The sequence below is a fragment of the Onychostoma macrolepis genome, unplaced genomic scaffold (assembly GCF_012432095.1).
Source record: "Onychostoma macrolepis isolate SWU-2019 unplaced genomic scaffold, ASM1243209v1 Scaffold116, whole genome shotgun sequence".
Classification (NCBI taxonomy): Eukaryota; Metazoa; Chordata; class Actinopteri; order Cypriniformes; family Cyprinidae; genus Onychostoma; species Onychostoma macrolepis.
The window spans coordinates 1-11883 of record NW_026704616.1 but is presented as its reverse complement, the minus strand read 5'-3'; the positions used below and the strand labels follow the sequence as shown (position 1 = coordinate 11883).

The 11883-nt window shown below is 37.6% G+C and overlaps 1 protein-coding gene across 1 annotated transcript; it reads left to right on the top strand.

Moving 5' to 3' along the window:
• Positions 1 to 704: 704 nt before the first annotated feature.
• LOC131535061 (latent-transforming growth factor beta-binding protein 1-like) lies at positions 705 to 11432 on the top strand (the record flags this gene model as incomplete). Its single annotated transcript, XM_058768164.1, has 10 exons — positions 705 to 832; positions 954 to 1100; positions 3161 to 3307; positions 4190 to 4336; positions 4570 to 4716; positions 9331 to 9477; positions 9583 to 9729; positions 10733 to 10879; positions 11034 to 11180; positions 11286 to 11432. Coding segments are annotated over exons 1-10 (1366 nt in total), but the record flags the coding sequence as incomplete, so codon positions are not given.
• Between the last annotated feature and the right edge of the window lie 451 nt (positions 11433 to 11883).

The window sequence follows — 11883 nt, the reverse complement described above, 5'->3', positions numbered from 1 at the left end:
AATCAAATAGTTAGGTCCAAATTTGTTTGGAATAAATTAGTATTGGTATTGTTAATAAAATTGAAAACCATTAACTATGATTGTTTTCACTAACTGAAATAAAGTAAAAATATTAGATAAATAAAATATAAATATTTGTAAAAACATCTTGAATAATTAATTAATTAATCATTTATTTATATTATATTATATTACAATAAATAATTAAGAAATCTTGCCTTGCCAACTTACATAAAATTTTAAAGTTGAACTAAAATAACTAAAATGAAAAAAACTAAAAACTAAATGCAACTATTTACAAATCCTAAAACTAATAAAAATGACAAGTCACATAACAAAATTGCTAAAACTAAAATTAAAATGAAAAAATATAAAATAAAAACCAATTCAAAATATTTTAAATACTATAATAGTATATAACACTAAAACCACTGGAAACTCGTGTCACGTGATAAAGCCAAGAAACAGAAAACTTTTCAAAATTATATTGTACCATGGTAAATCTGTGGTAAAGACTTACTATCTAAACTATTATATTATATTAATTCATTTAGTGGTTTTATACTCAAAACTGTCCTGATATTTTAATCTGTTTTGCCTTCAAAAATACATCTAGGTCTTTTACCTTCATGCCAAATGTAACCACGGTAAAGAACATCTTCATTCTATTACAGTGTGTGGGTTAAATGGAACAGAATATGAGTGCAAGTGTGAGGAGAATCATGTTTGGCCCAATGACACCTGCAGGGCCTATCAGGTGTGTGATGGCATTGTGGGAGGCACTTGTGGATGTATTCAAGCTCTCCTTCAGAGGGTTCACTCTGCCAGAGAGGTAAAATTAACATTAGATCATGAATGTACTGATTTTAATTGTTGTAACCAGTAAGAGTTTACTTAGTGCCACTTGACACGCTTGGTTGTTTGAAACCTTTATTTTTAACATTTTTTTCCAGACATAAATGAATGTAAAGATGCAGTGTCAGTGTGTGGTCAATACTCAGATTGTATTAACATCATTGGGAGTCACATGTGTTCGTGCTGGAGTGGGTTTAATACCTCCAATAAAGACAGTCCTGTGAGCCGCAACAACTCATGTCAAGGTAAGTTTTATTAACTGATTTTATTTTATTTTTTTTCAGAATTTATCTCATTAGATTGAGTGTACAGAGCTGCTTTGTCTTTACATTTTGTGTGAATGCTACTTTGAACTTTAGCTGTTCTTGCTTGAGGTATAACTTCATCCATCAAGTAATTAAATTTTGTCTTTTCCTCCTTGTGTATTCTATAATGTTTTCTTTAATTCTTTAATGCATACAAAAACGGCTCATAGGGACTACAATTAGCCTTTTACACACTTCCGCATTTCTGGCTTCCGGATTGGTGCTTGCAGTGTAAAAGTTTTTCCGGTGACAACAGCGGCCGTACTGAACAAGAATGAATTCGAGAATCAAAGTCTTTTTTTTTTTTTTTTACTAATTAGATCCTATGAAAATGCTTGAACTGCCGGTACTGTACTCTACAAAGCGCAAACATTTCACAATTAACTGTTTAGTCAGCTCGGGTCATCACAAATACAAGTTTGTTTAATTCTAAATGGTGGCAGTTCAGTTAGCTTTGATTTTTTTTGCTATTATTATTATTATTATTAAAGTATTTTTGAATATTCTACTTGCTCTCCTTTGCGTTAATGTGATGGAGTAATGCATGTTAATAATGTGCCCTGGGAAATACGTATTAAACAAGAGATGACGGTTGCTTTGTTCCTATTCTATCGGGATTACATTGTTGTGTTGAGTTTAATATGCTTCAACCGGACTGAGAATTGTTTAATGTATTTTTGGAAAAATGTGCATCTGGACATAAATGTTCTCATTTTGAAGTAATTTATCACGATGTAGTGATTCGAGAGAAATAATCACCACATCATGATAAATTAAAGTAAATTGAGATAATACGCTAAAATGTTCCGGAGATCAAAGACTATTTAAAAAAGGGACTTTGCTGGAGACAGATAATAGATCCACCCTGCGCTATGTTGTTACCTGAGTTACTTCCCAGGTTCGTCACGTCACGAACCCAAGATAAACCCTTCAACATGTAACATAAGAGGCCATGTTGTTTAGAGATGGTCCTCAGAAACACAAGATCCTGGGGTGTGGTTGGATCTAGATTCAACTTCTCCTTTTACATTTACCTAAACACAGTTTCACCCCTGATCCCTAAACCCACCCATCTCCACCCCTAAACCTACCAGTCTCCACCCTCTGGATGTGGATCCAACCCCGCCCCTGGATCTTTGTTCTGCAGTGAGGGGCTACTGGCTTTAGAGAAGAGAAGAGAAACTAGGGTGCACGATCTATTCATATGAACCGATTCTGTCTTCTAACGATTCTAATGGATTCACAAGTTTCAAAATCATATGTTCTAAAGCAGTTCTTAATACTGTTCCTCGCATCCCCCTTCTCTGCACATGCTCTGCATCTCTCTCTCTCTCTCATTCAGATCGTCAGATCAGCTCCAACAAACTGTTCCAATTATACACTTATTTTCACATGGCAATGAGAAGCGTTATACATAAACGTTATACATGATTAAGCTTTAATCATGATAAACCCTTTTATTAAAAGCTTACAGAAGCAGCAGCACTTACAAATAACAGCATATCTAAAAGTCTGGACCAAAAAAAAAAAGAACATACCATTAAGAGCCTTGCTTGCACAGGTTCTGTGCAATCCTCTTCACTAATATTCTCTGGGTCTAAATTGGGCTCAAATTGATAAGCAATATTGATGACGTCATTGTTTATAATACAACTGGAGCACATGCAGCTGAGGTGAGGGGCGGGACGTTTAGACGCACACTAGAGGCGGTTTAGCCAATCACATCACACTGGACCAGCTAACCAATCTGAGCCAATCGCATATTTCAGAGGGAGGGGCTTCATAAAACCAGGAAATAATCGGGGGCATTTATCAGAGAAGGGACAGAGCGGTGTAGAATAAAGGTAAATTATGTGAAAAATAATGTGGGTTTGTTGTTTTGTTTTTAACTCATGAACGCATGTTTGACTGCACCCCATAAACACAATCAACCCTAGAAAAAAACAGTCAACCACCCCTTTAATAAAATTGACAATTTCAAAATTGTACTTTTTTCATAGATATAAATGAATGTCTACTCAGTCCATCTGTATGTGGTCCAAATTCCATCTGCATGAATGAAAAGGGAAGTTACAATTGCTCATGTTTGAAGGGATTCACTGGAACAAACTCAAGTCTCATCATCAGCATCAGTAACACATGTTCAGGTGCATTCTTTGTTTAATCAAATCTAAAATAATGCAGAGGTTTATGTTTGGTTGTTGTTTTTATTAATCTGATGGTTTTCCTTTTATTAATCTTTTCATGTAATGCATCTAGTGGTTTTTAGATATACACCACTTAAAAAAAAAATGCTTTTCAAATGCTTTGAAGTATAACAATTAACATTTTTAAGGGTCATTGCATTGCACTGGGTCAGAGCATACAGAAGCAGTTTGGTGACAGTGTCATAAAAATAATTTAAATAACTTTGGAAACATTTACCATAAATTCAAGTGCCATGCCTCCATATTGTTGTAGAGTATACAATCATGAATTGTCCAAAGGTTAACTTTACTCCTTTCTGCCTTTTTCAGTAGATCCATATTTTCACTAAATTATTTATGAGTTTGTGTTACAGTATCTTTACAAAAATTGGTCAAATTCAAACAAACTATATAAAATCACTTATTAGATTTCAGTGTCAACACCATTCTCCAGACTGGATGTTAGTCGTCTACATTTTCATTTGCATACTGACACCAAAACTTTCAAGTATCATTGCCATATTCTGTCATACACAAAATAAAGAAATTTGTGTGACAGTTTCACCTACTGGTCAATGGTAATAAAGATTTTTTTTTAAAATCATTGAACGGTTGCATTCATAATGATAATTTTCAGTTTCTTTGTAAGGTTTTCATAGGTACAAATAATTGTGTTCCATAAAATTGTACAGTTAGACAAAACCATAAAGTTTCAGTGGTTCAGTTTTTTAATATAGTTTTGTAAATGTGGTGTTAGATAAACATAGCAGCTCAGAGAATAGGTTATCCTTTTAGATATGTTCTGTATGTTTCACCCAAAGTTTCTGTTTTTCTGTAATATAGATGTGGATGAATGTGTTGAGATATCAGACGCCTGTGGTCCAAACTCAATCTGCAACAACACCTTTGGGAGTCACAATTGCTCGTGCATGAGTGGATATAATGTAACAGACCCAAACCTCCCTATTAACAGCAGTAACACATGCAAAGGTATGATTGACAGCTGAAGTTCTGAAGCACTTAATGTTTTACTGCCACTGTTTGTATTGCCTTAATCTTCTGTCAACTGTAACCGTTCGCTATCAATTATTTTATGTTAGATATTCATAAATGTTTTAACTCATCATCAGTCTGTGGGCCGGAGTCCTACTGTTATAATTCCATGAAATTAAACTGTTTTTAAATAATTGCTTATTGTAAAAATATTGTGTTCTTCCCTACAGATATAAATGAATGTCTGTTCAGTCCATCTGTATGTGGTCCAAATACCAACTGCACAAATGAAAAGGGAAGTTACAATTGCTCATGTCTGGATGGATTCACTACATCAAACTCAAGTCTCCCCATCAGCATCAAAAACACATGTAGAGGTACATTTTGCATTTAGATTTGTGTGTACTTTAACCATGAATAATAATTATTCACACTTCGGTTCAGGACAACAAACACGTTCTCCGATATGAAGTGCAAACACTGCTTGCAAAAGGTGCTAAAGAAATAGTACCTCCAACGAACAGCGAGTCTTCCTCGTTACTCATTACTTCCTCGTTCCCAAAAAAGATGGTGGGCTGAGACCAATTCTGAATCTCAGACATCTGAATGGCTCACTTACGCGCTGGCCGTTCAAGATGTTAACTATCAAACAGATCCTCGTGCACATGTGCCCCGTGGACTGGTTTTTAACAGTGGACCTGAAAAGTGCTTACTTTCACATCCACATAGCCAATATACAATCCTACCATTTGGACTGTCTCTGGCCCCTCGCACTTTTACAAAGTGCATAGACGCAGCTCTTTCCCCTCTGAGGCAGATGGGAATACGCATACTCAACAACCTCAACGACTGGCTGATCCTGGCCAGATCAGAATGGGAATTAGTCGCTGAAAGAGAGCTGTTACTGCCACTTGGAGCGCCTTGGGGGACGATTTTGCACTCTGCCCTGATGCGGGCTAAGGTCACGTCGGAACAGTCCCTGACTATTCAGCGACTAGCGGCATCCCTAAAACCAGGAACATCTCATCCCCTCAGGGTTTTCCAGACACTGCTCAGCCTTCTCTCTGCAATTCCCTTGGGCCTGCTTCACATGCAGCCTCTCCAATCTTGGCTCAAAGTCCAGTCCCACGCTTGGCACCTGGGCTGCTTTTATATCAGGGTAAACCATCTCTGTATCAAAGCTGTGGCCCCTTGGACAACTTCACGCCTGTTTCAGTCAGGCGTACGGTTGGGACTGACCTCCAAGAGGAAGGTGGTTACGATAGATGCTTCTAACTCAGGTTGGGGAGCTCTGCTGGAGGGCAATCTGGCATCTGGCTCCTGGTTAGCCCCGGAACGGCATCTGCATATAAACTGTCTAGAGCTCCTAGCAGTTTTTCTAACCCTGAAAATTTTCCTGCAGACCATACGCGGGCACCATGTCCTGGTCTGTTCGGACAAAACGACAGTGGCAGCCTACATCAATCGCCAAGGCGGTCTGAGGTCTCACTCCCTTTACAGGTTTGCTCGACACCTCCTACTCTGGACCCAGAACAAACTCCTTTCTCTAAAAGCGGTTCACGTGCCAGGCAGTCTGAACCATGACACAGACATGCTGTCCAGAGGCATTGAGGCTCCAGGACAATGGACACGACATCATCATTCCCTCAAAGCTGGCCATTCGATCGGCAAAAACAATCTGATCGTTGAGTTTTTGAAGGGCACTCGGAGATTAAATCCTCCTCATCCTCAGACTGTACCGATCTGGGACTTGTCAATAGTCCTTAGGGCCCTACGGGGTCCTCCCTTCGATCCGCTACATTCGGCTGAACTACGCCGTTTGTCGCTGAAAACCACTCTGCTACTGGCACTAGCATCGGTCCAGCAAATGGGTGACTTGCAAGCACTGTCAATCGGTGCTTCCTGTCTGGAGTTTGGGCCTAGTGACTGTAAAGCCCACGTTATTACCCTTCTGGCGCTCACTGCAGATGGTCAGTAGCCCCTCACTGCAGAACAAAAGATCCAGGGGGCGGAGTTGGATCCACATCCAGGGGGTGGAGATTGGTAGGTTTAGGGGTGGAAATGGGTAGGTTTAGGGGTGGGGATGGGTGGGTTTATGGATCAGGGGGTGGAGATGGGTAGGTTTAGGTCTATGTAAGGTGGGAGGAGTTGGATCTAGATCCAACTCCACCCCTTGGATCTTGTGTTCTGCAGTGAGGACCATCTCCAGATGGTGAGCAGGGTCCTAATGTTCTCTGAGAATATATCTTGAATGCTCAAGCCTGTTCACGTAGCCTATATCCGTCCATTGGCCCAGACGAATGGCCCGCACTGAGTCAATGCGCTCAAAAGCGCTCATCAATGTCAAAATGTTTTAGCCAATCAAATGAAGAAGGCGGGATTTACTGTTCACAAAGCAGAGCTGAGCTGCGCGGCTGCAGCATTTGAATGCGAAGTGAGGTAAGATGTAGGCTAACAGCAAAACATGATGAGACAATTTAGCAATATTAGCCAGCTGTTTTCAAAAAATGTTAAATGACAGATATTAATTTTCAGGGATGCAAACTACTACTGGCCTTTTCGAATTTCTCAGATTTGAATTCCATTTACATTATTGGCCACAGTGTAGCCTACATGGAAATATTAGTCTCACGTAGCCAGACCTTCAGACTGACGGCTGAAGGTCTGGGAACTTTGGCCCCTTTGAATGGCCAAAGCCCGCTCAAGAGGCCATATGACTGACAGGTAAAGCAACCAATCACGTTTTGTTTTGTTCCGTGTCATGTTTAGGGGCGTGGAAATGTCGCCACAATAACAGACCGGTGTGTAAAACTCTCAGACATATTTTAAAGATTCTGTGCCACAAACTTTACATTTTTCACATACTTTTGAAAATTCTGCATTTAGTTGATCCTGACAAGCGCTCGTCGTCAGTTGTAAACACAACAGCTTTCTTCTTTCATGAGAGGGTTTGGCGCCACAGCATTTTTGTTTACAGGCGGAACGTTAAAGAACACGACACACACGTCTCCCGGAAATCCTAGATAATTCAACCAATCTGAAGACGACTTCGAAACTCCTGAAGTGTTTCCAGATTAGTGTGCCATATGCATCAGACGTTTAGCCAACGTTCCGTGGGCGTGATGTCTGAGGCTGAGACTATGGAAACATTAACATAGCCGTTTTCAGCAGACATAAGATAACAGTGAATGTTTGTACAGTATATTGTTATATTTCTTCCGTAATTTCACATTTTCACAAACTTCAAACTGTGAAAATGTAATTCTCTAACTTACTGTAGAACATTGTAAATCTAAAGACTTTCGCTTTCAAGTGCCGTGATTAGGAAAGTTCTTAAGATATTTTAATGTACATGTTTTAATGGTTTAACGTTTAAATATAATTTTTTTCTGTGATCAAAGCTGAATTTTCAGTATAATTAGGCCTACTCCAGTCTTCAGTGTCACATGATTCTTCAGAAATCATTCTAATATGCTGATTTGCTGTTTAATTATTTTCAGTTATTATTTGTACTCAGTTATTAATAATGGTTCTTATTATTAACAATACTGAAAACTGTTTTTGTCTCTTAATATTTTTGTGGAAACTGTAACACTAACTTTTTCAGGATTATTTGTTGAATACAAAGTTAAAGAACAGCATTAATCAGCATCATAAAATTCTTCATCATATATATATATATATATATATAAAATCTCTTGTCAAGAAATTGAAAGGCACAATAAAAACAGTCTACATTCTGCACATTCCAAGTTGTAGAGCACAGCATTATTATATGGACTGATATTATGGTAGGCATTTAATTTTAGTGACATTAAACTGTCCCTCTGTGTAAAAGATATGTGTAAAAATATTATTTACAAATTGCCATATAGGCTACACCAGGAAGACAAATTCTAAGGATGACAGTCATTCATTAATGTTAATGATAATACTTTTTTTTTTTTTTTTTAAAGCATTTTTATTTCTGTATTGTGTAATATTTGTATGTTAGTAAGTGATGTTAAAAAAATCGCTATAATAAGCTGGTGGGTTTATGGTGTGGTGGGCCGCTCTGTGCCAAAAAGTCCAGGGCCACTTTTTAGCCCCAGTCCGCCCCTGGCTATAGCCTTGGCTTATGCCTCAGAAGGTTTGCAGTGCTCCATAGGTGTGAGGGCCACTCCACTAGAGAAATGGCCTCCTCCTGGGCTTGGTCCAGTGGAATCTCTATTGGTGAGATATGTGTGGCCGCCGGCTGGTTGTCGCCATCCACGTTTGCCAGATTTTACAGCCTAGATGTCCTTGCTCTCCAGGCACTGATTTTATCGGCTTAAACTGCTTAAACTGCTTATTTCTCCCTACGGTGGAAATAGCCATGTCCAAAAGTCCTCAGCTATGCTCGGGACTCAGTTGACTCATGTTCTCTAGGGGCCCTTAACTTAAGTGCTCCAGAACTGGGCTCACAGAGCGGCTTAGTCTGCGTCTGCTCAAAGCACGGCGTGATTGGATTCGTTCCTTCTAAGTTTGTGCAGCTACACAAACGTGAACAAATCAGGCTTCAGTAACAGTGTAAACAGGAGTTTACCCATACACAACACTCGCTCCCTTATCTCAGGGAACCTACAGTAAGTTACGTCAGTAACTAGAGCATTTTCTGGTCTTGTGCATTAAAAAATGTTGATCTTTTTACTCAGTTCCAATTTGTTGCTATTCATTCCAATGATCTTGCTAATGATGACGTATGAATAGGTCACACTGTGTATTTATGTGTTTTTTCACTCACTTCCTTGATACGCATAACTGATACACTGCGAGCAGATAGATTTTGATTTAGATTTGTTTGTACTTTATCCATGAATAATGAGCTAGAGTTTATTGATGTGATTTTTACTTTGGATTTCATTTTTGTAAATAAAGCATTCTGTTGTAAAAATGTCAAAGAATGAGTTGGCCTTCACATATGTATGAGTGACACAAACTGTTAATTTTCCTGTAACTTCCTTTTAATATAGATGTGGATGAATGTGTTGAGATATCAGACGTCTGTGGTCCAAACTCAATCTGCAACAACACCTTTGGGAGTCACAATTGCTCGTGCATGAGTGGATATAATGTAACAGACTCAAACCTCCCTATAAACAGAAGTAACCCCTGCAAAGGTATGATTGACAGCTGAAGCTCTGAGTCTGAACTTTTACTATTAGTACTGCCAAAATCTTTTGTCAGCTGTAATCTTTTTCAATTTATCAATTATTTTCTTTCAGATATTCATGAATGTCTTGACTCAGAATCAGTGTGTGGGCCGAACTCTCACTGTTACAATTACAACGGAAGCTTCTCATGCGTTTGTTGGGAAGGATATAATGTCACACATTGGAATCAAGCTATCAGTAAAAACAACCCATGCAAGGGTATGTTTTAGTTTTTTGATATTCGGTAACACTTTATTTTAAGGTGTCCATAATACAGAGAAATTACCTAATTAATACTTAGTAGTAGCCATTGTACTTACATGAAACAAAATGTACTTACCATGTAACTAAGTCATGGAGGAGCCTGTACTTACAGTTTGTAATTATGTAGATGTAATAGGCAGCTACTGTTACACATATGGAACAGACAGAGTCTGTTACACAGCTACATGTGTAACCAAAAGATTGTTACATATGTGTTGCAGACATAAACATTGTAATTATAAATGTAAGTACACAGACACATGGTACCTAAAATAAAGTGTATCAAGATTGTACTTAAGTGTACTTCATGTGTATCTATACTGTACACCTTATCCAGCTACACCTTAGTTTGATTTAACCCACCAGTACACAGCTTAAATACATGTAATACCTTTCTAATTACATTACAATTGCATAATATTACACAGGCATAAGCTACTTAAAATAAAGTGATTCAAGATTGTACTTAAGTGTACAAGTAGCTGTGTAACAGACTCGGTCTGTTACATATGTGTAACAGTAGCTGCCTATTACATCTACACAATTACAAACTATAAGTACAGGCTGTTGCATAAATTAGTTACATGGTAAGTACATTTTGTTTAACGTAAGTACAACAGCTACTACTAAGTACCTAATTAGGTAATTACTCTGTATTATGACACCTTAAAATAAAGTCTTACCTGATATTCTGCATCGAAATCTTTACATCTTTGATATTTAGGTAATAACATATAATTTTTTAAAAGATTCTCATTCAAAATGTATAGCTTCAGAATAGTTTCAGGATCCAGATTTATTTATTTAGTTTTATGCTTATTTTAGGGGGTGGGGGGGGGTTGGGTGGGGCTTAACATCTCTACTTGATTTGTGTACTCATTGTGTGTCTTTAATGCCTTTTAGAGTTTTCATGAATCTAACTTTTTAGTTGATCACTTTTTCAATTTTTGTGTCATAGATATAGATGAATGTCTGTCCAGTCCATCTGTATGTGGTCCAAATGCCAACTGCACAAATGTAATGGGAAGTTACAATTGCTCATGTCTGGATGGATTCACTGCAGCAAACTCAAGTCTCACCATCAGTATCAATAACATATGTAGAGGTACATTTTATATTTATATTTGTTACTCTTAATAATAAGCTAGAGTTTATCCATTTTTGTTAATGATGGATTATTTTTCTAATTCTCATTATTCTCAATATTTATTCACACATGTACCTAAATATTTTTTTCCCAAAACTTCCTTTCAATATAGATGTGGATGAATGTGTTGAGATATCAGACGTCTGTGGTCCAAACTCAATCTGCAACAACACCTTTGGGAGTCACAATTGCTCGTGCATGAGTGGATATAATGTAACAGACTCAAACCTCCCTATAAACAGAAGTAACCCCTGCAAAGGTATGATTGACAGCTGAAGCTCTTATTCTGAACTTTTACTATTTGTACTGCCAAAATCTTTTGTCAGCTGTAATCTTTTTCACTTTATCAATTATTTTCTTTCAGATATTCATGAATGTCTTGACTCAGAATCAGCGTGTGGGCCGAACTCTCACTGTTACAATTACAACGGAAGCTTCTCATGCGTTTGTTGGGAAGGATATAATGTCACACATTGGAATCAAGCTGTCAATAAAAACAACCCATGCAAGGGTATGTTTTGGTTTTTTGATATTCGGTAACACTTTATTTTACGGTGTCCATAATACAGAGTAATTACCTAATTAAGTACTTAGTAGTAGCCATTACTACATTAAAAAAAACGTTCTTACCATGTAACTAAGTCATGGAAGAGCGTGTACATACAGTTTGTAATTATGTAGATGTAATAGACAGCTACTGTTACACATATGGAACAGACCGAGTCTTTTACACAGCTACTTGTGTAACCAAAAGATTGTTACATATGTGTTGCAGACTTAAACATTGTAATTATGAATGTAAGTACACAGACACATGGTACCTAAAATAAAGTGTATCAAGATTGTACTTAAGTGTACTTCATGTGTATCTATACTGTACACCCTATCCAGCTACACCTTAGTTTGATTTAACCCACCAGTACACAGCTTAAATACATGTAATACCTTTCTAATTACATTAC